This window comes from Cynocephalus volans, chromosome 9, assembly GCF_027409185.1.
Source record: "Cynocephalus volans isolate mCynVol1 chromosome 9, mCynVol1.pri, whole genome shotgun sequence".
Lineage (NCBI taxonomy): Eukaryota > Metazoa > Chordata > Mammalia > Dermoptera > Cynocephalidae > Cynocephalus > Cynocephalus volans.
This window is the reverse complement of record NC_084468.1, coordinates 21,605,215-21,625,144: the sequence shown is the minus strand read 5'-3', so window position 1 is coordinate 21,625,144 and position 19,930 is coordinate 21,605,215. Positions and strand designations below refer to the sequence as shown.

At 41.1% G+C, this 19,930-nt stretch overlaps 1 protein-coding gene across 1 annotated transcript in view; it reads left to right on the top strand.

Annotated features, from left to right (window-relative positions):
- CCDC149 (coiled-coil domain containing 149) overlaps positions 1-19,930 on the top strand; it is a 93,161-nt gene that overhangs the window by 27,150 nt on the left and 46,081 nt on the right. Inside the window, exons 2-4 of the mRNA XM_063108179.1 lie at positions 2,695-2,856; positions 4,541-4,579; positions 18,846-18,953. Coding sequence (XP_062964249.1) covers positions 2,695-2,856; positions 4,541-4,579; positions 18,846-18,953 — 309 coding nt within the window. The remainder of the gene's footprint in view (positions 1-2,694; positions 2,857-4,540; positions 4,580-18,845; positions 18,954-19,930) is intronic.

Below are 19,930 nucleotides of genomic sequence, written 5' to 3'. Positions count from 1 at the left end.
GTTCTTGTTTGGAACTCCTCTGTTCTACAAAAGTACCACCAACACTCACTGAAACAGCTCTGAGATCTTGCCTTGCCCCTGAACTTGTGAGATATCACTGGCCTCCTAGTCCCTCCAGACCATTTTAGTTGGTTCTAACTTTTGAGACACCATGAAGCTTGAGGCCTCCAGAGCCTGGGTTTTCAACATGTAGACCGAATGAGAATCATCTATACCATGCGCTGAGAATGCATGTTCTTAAACCAGGCACCAGAGATTCTGATTCTGTGAGTCTGAGCCAGGGCCCAGGAATCTGCATTTTAATAAGCATCCCAGGGTGATATAGAGCAGTGGTTTCAGGGTTCCTTGTTGATGCCTCAAAGACCTCCACACCAGGGTAGGGCAGGACTACAGGGGATGCGTCCTGCCTTCAGCCAGAGCAGCTCTACTTTAAGCTGCTTTATAAATGAGCCTTCAGGCTAAGGTTTGTCTTACTGATAAATATTAATAACGTGGAATAAAATTGTTGAAAATCACCGCTCAGGCCATACTAAACAGGAGAAAGAGCAGTCCAGCAGTGGCTTTCTAAAGACCACCTTTTTCTTGGTGTAGCTATATTTTGTATACAAGATGCATTTGCTTTCTTACCTTTTGATGGAGCTTCTAAGTGTCCTATATTCCATGTCCTCGGGGGAATGGATCTGCAGAGCTTTAGTTCTGCAAACCCAGGACACTAAGTCTTAGCAGTGAGCTCTATGCCTGTTTTCTACCAGGTACTTTAGACCCAGAAGCAAGGGAGGCCTATTACTGCCCTTCACAGCTTCCACAGTCTTACCTGGGGCTGGTGGGGGGGGGGGGCAGGGTGGTGCAATGGCTTTTCTGTTGGCGCCTAACAGATTGCCATTCAAGGTCGGGGAAACTGTTCCCTTTCAATAAACCAGATGTGACATCTAAGCTTACCTACAATTGTCTCTGTGCATGGGACAAAGTCAGAAGACACCTTGTATCTTTGTGGCCTCAGGTTTGAATCCGATAAATTGAAGGGATAAAGGTGACTGTCTTTGTGCCACTGAGACTCATAGCTCTGACAACCGAGGCTGCTGATAGTGGGAAAAGAACTGAAGGAACAGGGCAGCTCTGTTAAATGTGTGTAAATGGTATTTTTCCCTGTGAAATCTCAATACCTCCCTTAGGACGTCGCAGTTTAGGTTTTTTTGGACGTTGCAGTTTAGGTTTTGAGCCACTCTCTCCTGGTATTTACTCATTGGGGATTTTACTCTTGAGAAATCACTGTGGCAGCAGAAGCATTTTGCCTCCATGAAGACGATGTCAAAGTCTCAAAATCCAGGACGTTTTAAGGCAGGATTCCAACCTCATTACTGCCAGGGATAAAACTCATCCAAGGTGGAAGTGTCCTCTCTCGGAACTCAAATGCATCTCAGAATGGCTTTTCTTTCTCCTTTGTTTTTGAAGCTAAGCAATTACTTTTTTTTTTAAGAAAAAAAAAAAACTGTGCTAACGCACAAAACTCTCTTTTTCTCCTTTCATTTATTTGAAATTGAACTTAACAAAGTCAGTTCCGAGCAGGCACTATATATGAGTAATGCTTTTTGTCCATAAAAGAGCATTGACTCCAATGGGACAGGAGTGTTGATTCTCGCGCTGCTTTGTGTGAGCGTCCATAATGACAAAGTGCTCATGTCAGAGCGTATAATGAAACTATAAATTGTTTTCATGAATGCTCGGAATTTGGTCTTTTACGGGGTGAATTCAAAAGGTATTTAGTGCCACATTTCATGTATGTGAATAACACCAGATGGTGCAGTATGTCCAATAAAAGTAAAGAGTCCTAGTCAGGCCCACGCTGGCCAGCGTGGTGGGTGATTGTCAGGTGGGGGTGACTTATGGTGCCGGAGAGTGGGGAGAAGGAGGGATGAAGAAACTTCATAGTTGAGGCAAGAGTTTTAGCAGGTGCACCCGACTGTTTGGGGAGAATTTGAAATGTGGCTAAAACACTTAGCTCCTAAAATTGGCCTCTGGGTGATAGGTGCCTACATTTGAACCATAGAAAAAGTTGTCCCTATCAGGGCTGAGTTAGTGAACAAATTCACAAGTGAGAAAATGTCTGCTGGGTCTCATGGGCAGGTGCACTCTATTGCAGTGGTTTATGGTTCAATTGAATTATTTTTAATAACATTTTGGGGTAATTTTTAAATCATAGAAGCCATATAGGTTTATCCTAAAAAATTTAGAAAACACAGAAAAGTATAAAGAAAAAGAAATGTTATTAGTATTTTTACAAAATTTTATTAAATATCTTTTTATGTATCTCACTTTGGAAAATTTTAATAAAAGTTTACATAATCTTATCTGGACGTATAAATCCTTTTTAAACAAAATTGGGGTCCAGCTCTCTGTCTATTTACTCATCTATGTAACTTTTTAAAATATCTTGATTTTTAACTTATTTACCAATTAAATTATTTTATCTGTGTGGTTTGTCAATGTTCATGAACGTTCAGGATTTGGTTCTGTCTTGAGGTGCTGTAGCAGCCTTCACGTGCGTATGTCATTTACTGACAAATGTCTCAAAGTATATGATCTCTAAACAAGAGAAAGGCAAGAAAACCCCCGCAGGGTGTGTTAAGTACAGTGTGTGTTAAGGGGAGGCCTGGGACGTTTTTGACCTGACGCATGGATTTGTTTGGTGTGCAGTACCTGGTGTGTAAGAGGAAGCTGGAGAGTAAGAAGGAAGCCCTGCTGATCCTTTCCAAGGAACTGGACACCTGCCAGCAGGAAAGGGACCAGTACAAACTCATGGCCAACCAGCTGCGGGAACGCCACCAGTCCCTGAAGAAGAAGCACCGAGAGCTGATTGTAGGTATCACGCCCAGTGACTTTCCTGTTCCCTTAATTAAGATATAAATGGGGGATTTTCACATCAATCAAAAAAAGTGATTAAATCCAAACAGTTCAAAAGTGGAAAAATTATGAAGTGAAAGTCACCACCCCTGTATTTCCTCCACAACACAGTCCTGCTTGCTGGTCCATATATATGAGGGTACTTCAAAAAGTTCATGGAAAAATAGAATTAAAAGATAATGTGAATCTTTCCATGAACTTTTTGAAGACTCCTTGTATACAGAATACCCTTCCAGATTGCTTTTTCTGGCACCTATGACCATGTACACATGTGTAACTATTTACTCATTAACTTATTTATATGGAGTTTTTCTTAAAAAGAGGGTTTGTATTATAAATCTGCACTAATACTGAGGCCACTAGCTCATGTGACTATTTAAATTTCATTTTAAACTAATAGAATTAAATAAAAAATTCTGTTCCTTAGTCTCACTTGTCACATTTCATGGGCTCAATCATGAGAGGTGGCTGGTGGCAACTGTATAGGACGATGTAAATCTACAACACCTCTGTCACTACAGAGAATTTTGTTGGACAGCATTGTAGAAATGTTGTTCTGAAACATTCTCTTTTCACTTCACACTTTATTTTGGACATCTTTCTGGGCCATGCATATAGATTTAACTAATTCTTTTAAACAGTTGCATAGTAATCCATAGTACGGTAACTTTCCCTGTATCCTGGGCTTTTAGATTTTTCTCTAGGTTTTCATATGGCAAGACGTTTAAGGAAGCAAATTATACTGAAATGGAGGATAACAACTGCAAAGTGCTATTCTGCTTTCTTGCTTCTTTTTTTCTCATCGATACAATCTCTTTTTTAAGTGGATGCTATCGCTAGCATTTAACCATCTGTGCTGGGACCGTAGAACTGCCCTGGAGTAGAAATAGAAATAGAAATAGAATGATTCCTCAGGTTAAAATAATGTTGACTTATATGTGGTCAGCATCAGATATGAGTACTCATTTAGTGAGTATTTACTTATTCACCTGCGATATTTGTATTCCCAGACGGCGCAAAAGGGAGAGGAATTAAATCCTTTTAAGGAAAAAAGTCTAATAAGACTGAAAATTTCCAGTTTTTTAAAAAATTTTTAGTAAATCCTGTCCCCACCTCCCGATTCTTCTGCTCAAGTGTGTGTGTGTGTGTGTGCGTGTGTGCGCGTGTGCGAGCGTGCATGTGTGTGTGTGCGTGTGTGCGTGCGTGTGCGTGTGTGCGTGTGCGTGCATGTGTGTGTGTGTGTTCATCACTGTTCCTTGGGTTCTATTTAAAAGAGAAACTCAGACCAAATGAACTATTATTTCAGTTTAGGCTTTGCGCAAACATAATTTTGATAAATCAAGGGTTTTTTTATTCACATAGTTTTAGAAAACATATAGATTTTGTCCTAATTGGAACTGACTCCCTAGAGATTTTCCCAAAGTAACTCTGGTTCGGTTTGTAGTTAATTTTTTTAAAGTATATTTGGGTTTGGTTCAGTGTATTACTGGTTGCTGGGTGTCAAGAGAAGGGAAGGTCTGAACTTAGGATCAAAGTTTTGTTTAATTCCTTGAATCTAAGCACATCTATTTTTTTTTAAAAAGCAAAATGTAATGTTCGTGTTTTTTTTTTTTTTTTTTTTTTTTTTTTTTTTTTGTAGGACGGAGATCTGTCACTTCCTCCTGAAAAGAGGAAACAGGTAAGTCTTATTCCTGATCTCACATTGTTTTATTGATGCCGTCCAACAATTGAGAATCCCGAATTGTATAGAGAATGTCTTTCAATATCCGGGACTCTTTTGTGTTACTAAGAGGAGTCAGTGGTAGAGATTCCAGCTACAGAGAGGGGTGAGGAGCGGGGAGAAGGAAGCCCAGTAAAGTCTCCCCGCGTGGAGGAGGGCACGCCAGCTGACTGCAGTCGCTTTATTGTTGGGAATCCTGTTGGGAAACAGAGTGAAGTGCTCTTGGCTGTAGCACCTTAGCTTACTGTTGGGTGGATGCACACCGCTCTGCTATTTAGCTTCTGCCGCTCCACATTTTTAAAAGTCACCTTCCATCAAAACTCACAAGCCATTTACTTTCTTTCCTTCTACATGATTGCCAGCACTGTTTATTGCCTAATCCATTTTCTTCTCACTGATTTTAGATGCCCGCTTTTATCATTGAGCAAATCCTTGTATATACAGTGGATCTGCTTCTGGACTTTCTGATCTGTTGCATTGAACTTCCTGTACAGTCCTGTGGTTCTACCACATTATTCTGACTGTTTTTGCTTTATAATGTGTTTCATATTTGTTTGGGTGAGTCTCCTTCCCTCTGCTCTTCCTTTAGATGTTTCTTATTTGTTTCTTTTTCCACTTGAAACTTAGAAACATTTTATCAAGTTCTCCTCTGATTCCCCCCCCCCCCACAAATCCTATTGGTATTTTGATTGGAGTTTTGTTAAATTTAGAGATTAACTTGCTCTGTGTGTGTGTGTCTACACACTGTACAAGGGTACTTCAAAAAGTTCATGGGAAGACTCGTATTGTCTTTTAATTCTATTTTTCCATGAATCTTTTGAAGTACCCTTGTATACACACATGCACATATATATATATGTGTATATATGTGCATGTGTGTATATCTATATATCTTTTCCCAAAGATATCTTTGTGAGAATTGTCCTTAATTTCACAATTGTTCTATACTGACATACTCCAAATTACTACTTTTTATGGGCTTGCAGGGAGCCCAGATGATGGTGATGTTAATGCTGAGTATTCCATGTTGCAAGGAAGCTCTGCACCAGAACAGGGCTTCAAAACTGGGGGATGCCAGTAAGGACACAGGAACTATCTGGTTTCTTCACCACTGCGATGGCTCGCCCAGCATCCTGCTTCTGTTCATTGATGGTGTACCTGCACCACATGTAGGATCCTTGGGGTCATGATGTTGAGACTTTTGATTCTTGTGAACAATATGCCCAATGTACACTCGCACACATACACATAGGAATGTCATCCTTGACAAGCAACTCAGTCTTATGGTTTCCCATTAGTAAGACGTTCAATGCAGTCACTTCCACTGCCTTCCTATTTTATGTGATTCTTTTATAATGTTCCAGCTCTAATCTAAAGTCATATTTTTCTATGGAGCTAATTGAATGTTTTTTCTAAACAAAATTACATAGAAATTTATTATTAATGTTTAAAAATTAGAATCCTTAATCTTGACTGCTAGTTGGTTTTGGTTTTGGTGGTTACAAGCAGTCGTCTTTGCTGCCATTTGAGAGCTGGTTAGTATTCATGAAGGAGTTTAACAGTTTTAAGTGAATTCACATTCTGTGACTTTATAATAAAACATTTACATTGACTGGGGAGAATCTGATGAATTCTAGCAAGTCTGTCAAGCTGCATTCTTAGAGTTCTACAAATACAAGTTCAATGTCCTAAATGTTGGCTCTGTAGCTTTTAATATGGTGTTTACTTTCTGTCCCTTTAGGATTTAGTATGGTGGTGGGAGCTTGGGCTTGGCAGCCTTCCCACCTGTACCCCCTGACTTGCTGCATGATACGGGATGCTTTGGGGTACAAGTGATGGAAATCCTGGACTGCTTAAACAATAGAGGAATTGATCACCTTACACACCAGAAGTTCAGAGGTAGTGGCAGGCTTCAGGTACTGTGTAGTCAGTGGCTTTGTGAAGTTGTCTCTCCACTGCCACATTTAGCAATTAAAAATTCAGGACACCCAGGTAAATTTGAATTTTTGATAGAAATATAGAAGATGTACTTTTTTAGTATGAAAGTGTGTTCCATGCAACAAAGGGGACATACTTATACTAAAGTGTTATTCAATATTTATCTGAAATTCACATTTAACTTGGCATCCTGTGTTTTATCTGATAACTCTACCATTGTGCCCATTTTAACATCAGCTTCCTCTTGTATTTAGCATCAGCTTCCTTCTGTGGCTGTTTCCCCTAAGCAGGAGAGGCAGAAAACCCAGCCATGGAATGTAAGTCCTTCCCTCTTGCTGGGCCAGTGTGGGACATACTCTCCTTCCTGATGTAATAACATTCTCCACACACTAACTGGCTTAGATTAACCACCAGAGAGAGAGGGGCTGTTAGGGAGCCAGCAATGACATCCGCAAACTAATTATATGGCCTTGACAAGGCTCCTTTGAGTATCTGGGTCTCAACTTTCTCATCCATAAAATGGGGATATACATGATGCTCACCACATTGAGTGGCTGTAAGGAACAATTGTTTAATAACTGTTTTTCACCCTTTTTCTTCCTTTTCATCATCCTTTTCTAAACAGTTGTACATTAGTGTGCTGATTCTGTCCACAGCTCTTGGCTCTCTGCGGCACACTCTGCCCTTGCTGAGACCCCGTGGTTGCACTTGGCAGCTCGAAGTAGCTTGCTCCAAAGCAGAGGGTGCTGGCTCCCAGAGCCTCAGGAGAGTTTGTTGAGCAGCCAGCATGGAGGCAGAGGCAGCTGGGCTCAGGCCCAGGTGTTTCCTCTGCTGTCAGCTCTTGCTGTGTTAGTCGTCATCTCTGTTCACGGACCTGCCTTCTCTTCAGAATGGGAACTGTGGCTGCCAACTGCTCCGGGGCTCTGGACCACATACCTTTGGCTAGACAAAGGCTGCTTCCTGAGTCCCAGGGGAGAGCTCACACAGGCCAGGCTCGGGCTGGCAGCCCATTGCAGGGTCAGACAGGCATGGTCAGGTGTCGTGTAGATAGATACAAGGCAGCTCCTTCTGTGAAGAGGTGCTTCTCACACCTGCATAAAACAGCCTCGGAATGACAACTAGTAATAATCCCAGCCAACCTGATTGAGGGCTCACTCTTACCAAGTGCTGGGTGCCATTCTGAGCATTTTGCTGTGGACAATATTTAATTCTCACACAGCCATTCGAGGTAGGTACTGTTATTATTATTGCCATTGGACAAATGAAGAAATTGAAGCATATGGAGGTCCAGGAAATTACCCACAGGAAATAGCATAACTAATTGGTAATGGAGCCAGAGATTGGACCCATGCAGTCCTTTCAGAGCTCATGCTGGTAACTACCGTTACTCAGTAAGTCCCTATGAGCACCTTTGGGGTGTCCAGTGCTGATTTAGACAAGGGGGATACAGGGGTGAAAAATGACCCAAATCTCTGCTCATAGAGCTTGCATTGTGGTTTGGGTGGCCTGTCTGCCTTTGCACCTATCGTCCTGGTGCCATATTTATTAGTGGCTGTATTGCTAGGCAATTGTTGGAATCCTGCCAACATAGCCAATTGTATTGCCAGGACTCAGACACTTCAAACCCATTGTACAGACTTGTCACAGACCCCTCACATGACAGGCTGGGTCACCATACCCCTCACACACAGGTCCATGAGCTAGGTAATTGGGAAAGATCCTGGAAGTGTTGGCAGATGACAGGGGCTCAGTCCTCAGCTTCCTCAGCAGCAGCTTACAGCAATAGTCTCCAGCAGATCTAGCAGCAGCGGCAGTGGCCTTTCGGGGCATCCCAGGGACCCTGGCAGCAACAGCCTCCAGCAGCAGTAGTGGCCTTCCCGTGGACCCCCTGGGTGTGTCCCGGGGGATGGGGGGCACTGTGGATCAGAGCCACTAATCCTTTATACTCAAGTCCAATATCCCAGGACACCTGGGTGCAAGTCAGACAACCCAGGAACACCTGGGTGCACATGCAGAATTACATTATACAATAACCAAAGAACACCTGGATGCACATGCACATCAAATGCTTGGCAAGATTCTAAACATCTGAGGGAGTCCTGACCATTTTCCTGTATTTTCCCTACAGTGCCCCTCCCCCCTCTCCAAGGTATCTTGTTTCAAATGATTGATAATGTGGTCACCTTAATTCTAGTAGGTATGCTATAAACAGGCAATACACAGAATAATTAAAATATATAGAATGTTAAATGTTAATCGGTGCTAAAGAGAGAAAAGTATAACCCAAAGTAATGGAGGGAATTCTGGCTTAGTAATAATAAAATGTCTTGATAAGTAATGGGGGAAAATAGCTCCCATATTTGGAAAAAAGAAGTCTTAGTCCTTTAAATTTTTTTAAAAAATTTATTTACTGTTAGTTATCTAGTTAGTTGATTTAAGCATGTGACTACTTTCTGGGTCCTCTTCATTAGCTCAGTGTGGGGAGGAAAATGCATCATTAAAGTTTTTGGGGGGTTACAATGAAACTTTCCATTGAGCCAGAAGCACACATGTGCAAATATGGGAAGGGAGAGGCTCAATTATTTTCTAAACTGTTTCATCAGCAGGAAGGCAGTAGAGGCTCACACCCCGACCTGGTGTCCCTATATTACATTACATATTTATCCCAAAGGCAAAACAGCAGGTGAAGTATTTACTCCTCCAGCTGCAAAGCAAATGCACCTTGTATAAGCAGAAAGCACTGGAATAAGAATCAGTTGCCAAGTTAGCAGATGTGATATGGGGGTCACAATATCTATGTACTGGAAAAGGAGAAGATGCCACATTGAGCTTCTTATTGCCCATCAGCCTTGAAGCTTTGGCTTCCATTTCTTGACTTGGAAAAAATAATTTCTGTGATCTCTCCTTACTTGGCTCTTCCATCCATTTCTTGACTTGGAGGGAGAGACTGCTATGATCACTTCTTGTTGGAATTTCTCCTTGTTTCAGTCCCATTTTTCTGGACTCATGGCTTTTATACTCTTGTAAATCAGAGATACCTTTGAGAATCTGTTGAAAGCCTTGGCTCTAGAAAAGGATGACATACATACCCACAACAAAAATTACATACAATTTCGTAGAATCCCAGGCCCTTTGCAGCCCATCTGTGGGTCCTTGCCATTCCATGGACTGCATTTGAGAGATGCCGCTCTAAATATCTTGAAGATTCTTCTCAAATATGGATAGAAAACAGTACCACATCCTTAGTGTTTGAAGTGCATTGTGCTTTTCAGAGACCATATATATATATGCATGTATGTAATCTCTCATCTATCTTCTGAGGTCACACTGGCAGATATGCCTTTCAGAAAGCTGCAAGACCGCATCATAGATGGCAGTAAATAATAAGAGCTTAGATTCTGCCATCTGCTTGCATGGATTCAAATTTAACCCTTCTGCTTGCTAGCTGGGTGACTTCGAGCAAGCTGTGTAACTTTTCTGAGACTCAGTTTCCTCCCCTCCAATGTGGACATAATAATGAGACATATTCATAAAGTTCTTATGAGGAATTGCTCATTGCCCGGTAGTTAGTGAGTGTTTGATGAATGGTGTATATTTTTAAGTTTTCCTGTGACTTATACAAGGTCACACAGCAGGTTAATAGAGCAGGACTAGAATCCAGGTCCACTAACTTGTAGTTTGGTATTCTAGTTCAGGTTTTTCATTCCATATTTGATTCTTAGATTGTCTGAGTGGGGGGACTCGGGGGGGACCATAGTCAACATTCAGTCTAGCCCATGTTGGAAGTCCAAAGATTAAGTGCCTCATTTGAAACCCTGTGCTTGGGAGTGGTGGAGAACCAGAAATGGAGTCAGGAATTTTTACCTGTTACGCCAGTCTTCTTTCCTGTGGCAACCAACATCTAGCCATAATTTTTTCCTGCTTTTTTTGCCTCCTCCTCAGAGGATTGACTAGAACTTTTACATTTATAGTTCTAGGAATATAGTTGTCGAAGCTTTCTTTTGGAACTTGGAATCCTTTTTAAAACAACTCAATTTCCAATGGCAAATCATCCGTTAAAGAAGCTGTGAAGAAATCGTGACAACAGTGATTGCACTAATAGCTTCTCGTGGGATATTGAAATGAAAATGTCTTCTCATTACTCCAGGCAGAACCGTACACAGAGCGCCCCTTTGCACTGCAGTGAGAGATCACCAAAAGATCTCAAACGACCCTTTAAATATTTTTCTTTTGCTAAACAAGCAGTTCCTGCCAAGGAGACAAAGGGGAATTTAAATTATTTGGGGTTAATCTTCTCGTAAGATGGGATTCTTTGGGGTCACAGTGGCACATTTTCTCCATGCAAACTTGTCTTTGAATAAACAGCCAAACACATCTTTAAGATCTTTGTCTTTTTCTGTTTTCATTTCAAGCAGATGTACCATGGGAGGTACCTCTCCTGTTCCAGGAGCGAGCCAGTGCTTTCTTGCCTCTGAACAATGATGACTTATTTAAATGGTGACATGTGCCAAGATGACAACCCTGGAGAAATTAGAGCATAGAGTAGCCCTTTGTGGAATGGGAGGGAGCCTTTTATTTCTGTAGAAAATTCTTGGTCAAGCTTGTTTTAGTCCCTCATGACTGCAAATCAGAGCGACTTTGTATATGCATCCTGGTTAGATGCTCAGAAGCTAAAACTTGCTTCAGAGATCTCAAATACCTTGAGATGTTTCTTTTCCTAACACTTTGAACAGTATGACTTTACTGTTACAACGGGGCCACTAGGAAGAAATCCAAGGTCCAGCTACTTGGAGCCTTCCTAAATCATAACAACAGCAACTTCATTCTGAGTACTAATACAGCTTGCTACAAGCCCTTTGAATCCTTACAACAATTTTGTAAGGTGGAAGCACCCCCCAGTTTATAGATGAGGAAATTTAGGCTCAGTGAGTCTAAAGAACTTGGGAGCTATTAACGGAGCAACTCAATGGCAGATGCAGAATCTTAATGGCCAAGATTAAGCAAACATTTATTTAAATAGCAACCTCTCAAACCTATTCAAGAGTGTTTGCCCGTGGGGCCTGGAAATGCATTCATTCGCAAGTGTGTGTTTTGAGATTACAAGGTGAGAGAGCAGGCTGCTGATGGCTCCTTGCACAGCCAAAAATTATGTATGGAATAAGCTCTCGAGTGGTTGTTTTTTGTAAATAAGAAAGCTGTCACTGTAGCAGAGGTCATCACTTTGGCAGTTGCTATGAATAGGGGGCCCTTGCTAAGCAAAGCAAGTTTTACTCTATTACTATTAACTCAGGAGTCACCATCAGACCAAAGCAGTGGAGTAGAAATTGCAATTAAATTCGCTATCAATCACACCTCTCACTTGATTCTCCATCAAACATTTTTTTTTTTTTTTTATGTATTCATGCTTAATCTAGTACTTTCCCCTATTGAAGGTGTGGATTTAAGGGGCCCAGAGTCTCAAACTTTTTAAATACCCTGTAGTTGAGCAGCATTTTCTAAATCTAGTCTCTGTTTCTGTCTATTTCTCTCTCACTCTTTTTATCCTTAGTGTTCTTAAAGAAGTGCCTAGGTTAAGGGATTGCTTGTCTGTCTCTCTCTTACTTTGTTTTTCCCTCCTTTCCTCATTTTTGAGTTCCAGTTCTGATTTATATGTCTGTAAATTGAGGTGTATGTTACAGGGCTTTCTGGTATTTTTATATTCTGGTATAGAATAACTTTTCTGTTACTAAAATTATGCACATTTAACAATTCCAAAGATTTGGGATAAAGTGAAGATTTGTTCCTGGAATGTTGGCTCTTTCCTTTCTTGGCCTCTGGTCTGAAATATTTATGGACTCAGGTGAAAACATGTGGCCTGCTGTGCTAATTCCTATTCTCAGCATCAGGGATAGTACAAAGTTAGAAAGTTTATCTTAAAAGTTTTGTCACTTCTTTTGCTTTGTTTTTATCTGTCACTAATGTAAAGTTTTTTCTCTACCCTCTTAGTTTTAGTGACTGGGGCCTTCAAATTTAAATGAAAAAAGGCAGATAAACAAGAGAAAAAAAGCATACAATTTTATTACTATCTTGTATGCAATGGGAATTCACAGAAAATAAGTGAAATTCAAAGACGCATTTAGACCAGGGGATCATATACCATTTTAACAAAGGAAAGGGGATTTGGGCTTCAAGGGCTGATAAAAAGTGAGTAGGAAATATATGGGAAAAAATAATAAAAGATGAGGTTATTTTAGTAAAATTTGTTTATGAAGACTCATCTTGGTGCCAATTCTTCATCTCCAGTGACAGTCTTTCTCCTCTTCCTGGTACTGGAGAAAGGGACAACTTTACAAAGGGAAATTCATGCCCTGCTTTTAAACAGAAAAAGAAAGTGCAGAAAACTCTTCCTACATCTGTTAATTTTCAATTACCTTCAGCTCAAAATACTCCTTATGCCAGTGAGGCATAATTTGGAGTGGCATATCCTGATCCCCTTCATATCGATGTTTTCATTTCTAACAGCAGGGAGAGAAATGGTATATAGTGGATCCTTTCTGCCCCATCTAAAAGATTTAGGGCTGTTTCTTACAACTAGCATCCCTTCCTTGTTGAAATCCCTTCCTTGTGAACCAATGTTAATTACTTTGTTATTTAAAATAGGAGTTCTTAACAGTGATGGTCATTGCCAAATATGTATATAATTATACAGATGCTCCTCTACTCATAATGGGGTTACGTCCCAATAAACCCATTATAAGTTGAAAATATTGTAAGTCAAAAATGCATTTGATACACATAACCTGCTGAACATCAAAGCTTAGCCTTAGCCTACCTTAAACATGCTCAGAACACTTACATTAGCCTATGGTTGGGCAAAATCATCTAACACAAAGCCTGTTTTATAATAAAGTGTTGCATAGCTCATGTAATTTATTGATTATTTTACTGAATGGGTACTTGAAGTATGGTTTCTATTCAATGTGTATTGCTTTTGCACCATTATAATGTTGAAAAATCTTAAGTATTGTAAGTTGGGGACTGTCTGTATTTAAAAATCTCCCATCAATTCACATATGTTTAAAAAACATGCTGCATCTGTAGTATAAACTGTTGTGACATATTTTGTGGCATTTATAGGGGAATTGAACAGTGGTACAGGCAAGAGCTAGAGGTTAGGATGCAAATAGGACTTGGAGAAAGGTGGAAGAATGGCTCCCTTCAAGCATGTGGCTAACCTACCTTAATGAGAATTTCTGCAAAATGGTAGAGAAGAGGAGGGGGCAAGATCCAGCTGTTCTCTCAACCCCCTGGTCTCTACCTTTGCAGCAGCTGTCAGGATGTATAGTCATCATCTTTGTACTGAGAGAATTTCCAGGACATGTCAGTTCCCACACTGGGGGCTGGCTTTGGTGAAATGCTTCGGCAGACATCAGTTATAATTGGGGATTGAGATGTTTCTTGACAAAGCAAAGTGTTTGGGAATGGAGAGCCATAATATTCTTTTGGCCTCGAATCTCCTGGCTTGATTTTCATCAAATGTCTCTTCCTTCCCTTCCCCATCACAATTTTAATAGATAAACCCCTAGCTAGACACAGTGACAAATATATGGATTCTACAGTATAATTCACTATATTCAGCATTCTGCTATTATCAGAGTGAAAATGTCAACCTTTAATGTCGGCCCTGGCTGGATCTGAATATTTAAAAGCGGCTTCGTTCTAAATCTTTTTATATTTTGCTATTTATGCTACTCCTGGCCCCAGAGATTTAGAGGAAATAATCTCTCGGTTTTGTTTTCCTTCCCTGGGAAACCCTTCCCAGTCTTCGGCGGTCTGCCACTTTTTCCCTGACATTTCCTTTACCTAGTGCTGCTATTCTAAACTGATGGTCACAGAGTCCTTCTCAGTAACAAGGAGACAAAACGCTCTGCATAGCTGATAAATTATAAGCAGGCACTGTGTGTTAGCTTGATGGATTGTTATAGTGAATGTATGTGAGTCATGGGTGTTATTTTTGGTCAAAAGAATTGTGTGAACTTTTCTCCTCTATTTTGAGTGCTTTGAAATGTACGACGTTTTTTGTTGTTGTTCTTTAAGGTGTATGTTAAGGAATTGAGCACCATATCAGAATAGTCATTTTCTAGTTTTTCAAAGTTATTGTTTTGGAGTTAAGGAGGTGGAAAGACTGAATAAAAAAGAATTGTGTGTTTACAAGTAATCCAGCCTGTTCAATGTAAAAGAAAGATAGTTACCTTCTTTAAAGCAGTGGTGCCTCCCCAACCCCATTATACCCCAGGGGTCAAGTTTAAAGTTGGGGTTGATTTACTGTGAACTCACTTGGAGAGATTGTGATTTTAATTAACCATTGTTTTGCAGCTAATGTAGAAATGTCTGACTTTATTTTGGTAGATTTCTTTTCAACCATGCTGCAGAATAAATAATGCCTGATAATTATATTGCTGGGTCTCTAAGTCCCAGTTTCCTAAAGCATCCCTGCCCTCTGCCCCAGGTATCACTGGAATCATTGGCTGATATACTGGGTTCCTGCCCTGCTCTAGTATCCAAATACCTGGGAACATCACTGAGCTCAGTGTTTTTCAAAGTGAGGCCCCCAAAACCAGTGTCAGGCTGCAACCAAATTCTTTCTGGTCTGGCACAAGATAAGTACAGAAAGTGAGAGGAAGTGTTCAGAAATCTTTATAGCGGTGTGACAGCATGATTGTTATATCTGTTGCATCTAACAATAAGCACTAGGGGTTTCTTGATGTCTTCTTAAATTCAGTTTCCTAGTAATTCACTTTTATTTCCTTTTATGTAAGTATTGATCTGTGATGGATTGGAAGAAGAGAACTAGTCCTTCACCACTGATGGATTGAGTTGTGCTGGTTTAGCTTCTGCAGTTACATTGGTCAGCAAATGTCAGGGTCTTCCCACCCACCTGAGAGGCCCAAGCCATCATTGATTCAAAAAAGGAAGGTTAGGGAAGTTGCAGGCTTCTTTTCTGTGTGTCTTCTGTTAAGTTTTCATTGTTGCTCTTACAAACGTTTCTTTGAGCATCTCTCTGCCTTTTTAGAAGGCTCCTGTGAGGGTGAATTTTGCTGTGTCTCCTGCAGATGGGGATACTGAGATTCTTCTGAATGTGTGCAGGTGGCAGGGAATTCCAGAGCAAATGCTGGGCTGTTCCTCCCACCTCTCCCCTGGGACAGTTACTCCTGCCTGGTGACCTCTCCTTCCATCTGGAATGGAGGGACCGATGAGCTAATGTCTAGGGAATGTTCTAGAGTTCCATGGAGAAAAGACAGAGGCCACCCACTTGTGATACGTTGTGCTAAGGGGGGAATGCTGTGGGACAGAGGGTAGGAACCAGGGAATGAAAATCAAGAGCTGTCATCTCTGAACTTCACCACAGTCCCTGGGGTCAGCCTGCCCTTGTGGCCTTGAGCCGTTCTACCAAATGGAAGTTTGGGGATGTGTTGGGGGAAAGGGAGAGAGGGAAACTGGTTTGCCTTTTCCCCTGCCTGGAACTTTTTCCCCAGGTTATCCAGGAGGCCCACTTTCTCTTCTTTTCAGGTCTTGGTTTAAATGAGGCCTTCTCAGTGAGGCCTTCTGTGGCCCTTTCACCCAGCACACTCTGTTCTGTTTCACTGATCAGCCACCATGGAGTCATTTTTTATTCTATTGTAATATAAAGTAATGAATGTAATGTGATCGATTAGATGTAAGTTTACAAGGGCAAGTGGTTTTGTCTGTATTGTTCACTTCTGTCTCTCCAGGTGTAAAATAGTGCCTGGCACGTGCAAGGCACTCAGTCAATATTTGCTGTATAAATGAATGAATGGATGGTGAGCAGTGAAGGGGCAAGGGGACAAAGTAGCCAGCTGTGGTTAAGGAGACACTGCCATAGCCACCCCACTCTGTATGAGTTGGAGCCACTGGAAGGGTGGAGTTAAGGTAGATGACCAGCCTTTAACCAGCATCTACTGTATACCAAGCACTGTGGCAGGTGCTCTGTATTCATTATTTAATTAAGTATCAAATCACCACATGAAACATGTATTGTTAGCTCCGTTTTACAGATGGGAAAACTCAAGAGGTCACCCAGCTCAGTAAGTGGCAGAACTGGGATGCAACTTAGTCTATTCCATCCAGAGAAATTTCCAAAAACAGTCAGTTATGGTGTCTCTTGTTTCCCTTCATTCCTACATACAGAATGGGAATCAGTTTCCCTCATCCATCACCAAACTTTTATCTGAGAAAGGAAATCTGGGAAAATTGTAACCCAAATATTACAAGATAGGAGTTTTGCAAATATGGGGCTGAGAAAAACTAAATCAAGTTATTGAGTAATGTTCACAAATAAGTGAATGGAGATCAGGGCTTGATTAAATCCAGCCTGCAGGGGTGAGTGTTTTTTCTACATAAGACACAGTACCAGGCACTGGATTTGGTGTTGGTACTTGCTGTTCTTATTCTGAATCCCTCCCTAGGCTGAGGCCATAACCTCCAGATGCAGCTTAATCTCTCACTTTAAGAATATTTGTTAGGTGCTTGGGAGAAGTCAACGGAGAGAACAGAGTTCCTTGCCCTTCATGGAACTTATATTTTAGTAAGGAGAGGGAGACAGGAAATAAACAGTAAGCAATAAACCATGAAGTAAATTATATGGAATGTTCAAAGATGGCAAATGCTCTGGAAGAAAGAAAAAGTAGCAAAGGGGAAGGTCACAGTGGGCCCTGTTGTGACTGTGATGTCTGAGCAAGGACCTGCAGGAGGCGGGGAGTGCATGGTCTGCAGGGAGAGCATTCCAGGCAGAGGACAGTGCCCTGGGGCTGAGAGAGCATCATTCCCACGATGTGCGGGGAACCTCAAGGAGGTGTGCATGAAGGCAGCAGGAGAGGGGGACACCTTGAAGGTAGAGACAGCACGACACCCCAGTGAGCAGGATACGGGAGGTAAGATGGAGTGAGGGTTCAAGGATGAACCAAGACTTTATATTCCTTCTCCTTGATTCCCTTTCTAGTACCTAACATAATCAAGTATTCGCCAAAGCATTGGCATTGAAGCCTTTGGAAATTCAGCTGCTATAGTTGGACCAGTCCTCTAACATCTCTGGATTTGAGTTTCTTTGGCTGCAATATGAAGGGCATCTACGAGGTGGTCTTTCACATCCCTTGTATGACTCTTTCCAAATGATTCCCTTCCAGGAGTCGTGCTCTGATTGCTTGCTTGCTTCCCTTCCTCCCTCCTTCCTTTATTCACAAGTCTTTAAAACACTTGCTGATACACAGGTATGTTGAAGCCAAGGAAGAAGGAAACAGAATCTCTGCCTTTCGGTAGCTTGCAGGCTTCTTGCTAAAGATAGGTAAGAATGTGATAAGTAAGGTGAGAATTTGAGAGCATTACAGTTGGCAAAATAAGAATAGTGCTGGAGAACAGAGCAAGGTGGAATTAAAGGCTTGGGTGGATGGAAGCGTGTAGCCCGGTGGGGAGAGTCAGGAATTCCAGGTTCAAGTCTGGAATATGGCAAGAGGCACCCACGCGTTTTAGGAAAAGGGGCGATGCAGGGGTGATGTGGAGCTGCGTTGAAAGAGGTGACTGGCTGTTGGAGAGCCACTTGTTGGGCCAGAGAGGTCCGGGTGTGGGCAGGAGGCAAATCTTAAGGAAGAGATGATATCATGAAGAGGGGAAAGGAAAGCCGCAGTCCTGGCTATTTGATACTACGTGAACTAGAATAAGGGAACGAGGAGGTGGGGAAACCAGCCTGGGAGACTGCTGAATTACCTCTGGATCCTGTTTTCAGAAATTGTTGCACATCACTGGCCTCTTCTCTGCCTGCCTCTTAAAATTGTGATTGAAATTCAGGGCATTGAGGTGGCAAAGAAAAGCTCATTAAACAAGATATATTTGAAGGGAAAAAAACCTATCTAAACAAGAAAATGAAGCTTGTCCTATGTTGGCCCAAATTTTAGAATTGAACTCTGTAATCATTTTCAATGTTTTTAATGATGAGCTCTTAAAAAACTTTTTAAAAATATGACTGACTCCTCCATTACATGTCCGAGTATCCTGTATGAGCCATTCTGGAAACAAAAAACATCCTCAAATTGAGCTTCATGGCCAACGTCATTTTCCTCCATGAGTTGTACTGGCGTGATGTGCACACTTGCTATATTCGTGTATGCATTTACCCTGATGGGCTTTCTGTGGTTCAGCAGGGCTTGGAATCCAACATCAGTAAACTCAATAAAGCCCCACATTTATCCGCTCCTGTTTCTGATTGTATTTCATAATGTGTTGATATTTCCAGGCTAATCTTGCACAACTATTGAGAGATTCTCAGGACCGCAATAAACATCTGGGAGAAGAAATTAAAGAACTTCAGCAAAGGCTTGGAGAAGTCCAGGGCGATAATAAGGTACCGTGAATATTTAAAGGAAAAAAAGCTCTGCTGTGTAATTGTGCATTAGAGGTTTATGTATAACACATCAGAAAAATGTAATGCAGCATTTGTTGAAAAATGTTTGTTATGGATTTTTACATTTGCAATGCAAATTCACAGTTTAGCATTTCTTATCTTTATGACATTCCCTTTGTATGTGTGCACACTCGTGTATGTGTTTTGGGGTGGCTCTAAAATATTGTCACAACCTATTGCAGAAGTTTCATTATGTTTAGCTTGGTGGTGAATAACATTGTGGTTGAGGACAAAATAAAACCCAAATGCTATACTTTCCCCCTCCTATACAAATAATGGATTTGTGGCTCAGATGATTTGGAATTATTCACATTCAGTTTTGAATTTTAAGTAGTCATCCTACTAATTATGTTCACATAACCAATTTATTTTATTGCTAAATTTGGCAATTTGTATGGAACATTGCTCAAAATCCACTGCTTGGTATTAATCAAACTCCCCTGTTGGCAACGTTAATTATAAAATATGAACTCATAAACTCCAAACTGAATGTATGCACTCTCTCTCTCCCAGCTGAAGCTGTGAACAAAAGCACAGCGGAGAAAGAGAAGAAAAACTACCAAAGTTTATTTCTGTCCCCCAAAATAATTTCCTGTTTTGCCAAGATAGATTCTCTTTCAGCTCCTTGCCAGAGGCGGCTTTTGTAACAGAAGTGACACTGGAGTTTGACTCAAGACAACTACATTGTGTATATGTGTTGAGGGGGGCTCTCTTGGGGAAATGTTTTCTAGATGTTACCAAATTCTTTGACAAACAATGGTGACTTTCATTGTTGATGCAAGTTGTGGGTGCTATTTTGAAACATGCTCACTCTTGAAAAATTGCACAGACTTGTTTGGGTTGCCCAGAGAACTCTTCCATAGCGAGAGATCAGAGAGGACTGTGCACGCAGCTTGGTTGAAAGGCTCGATCTGAAG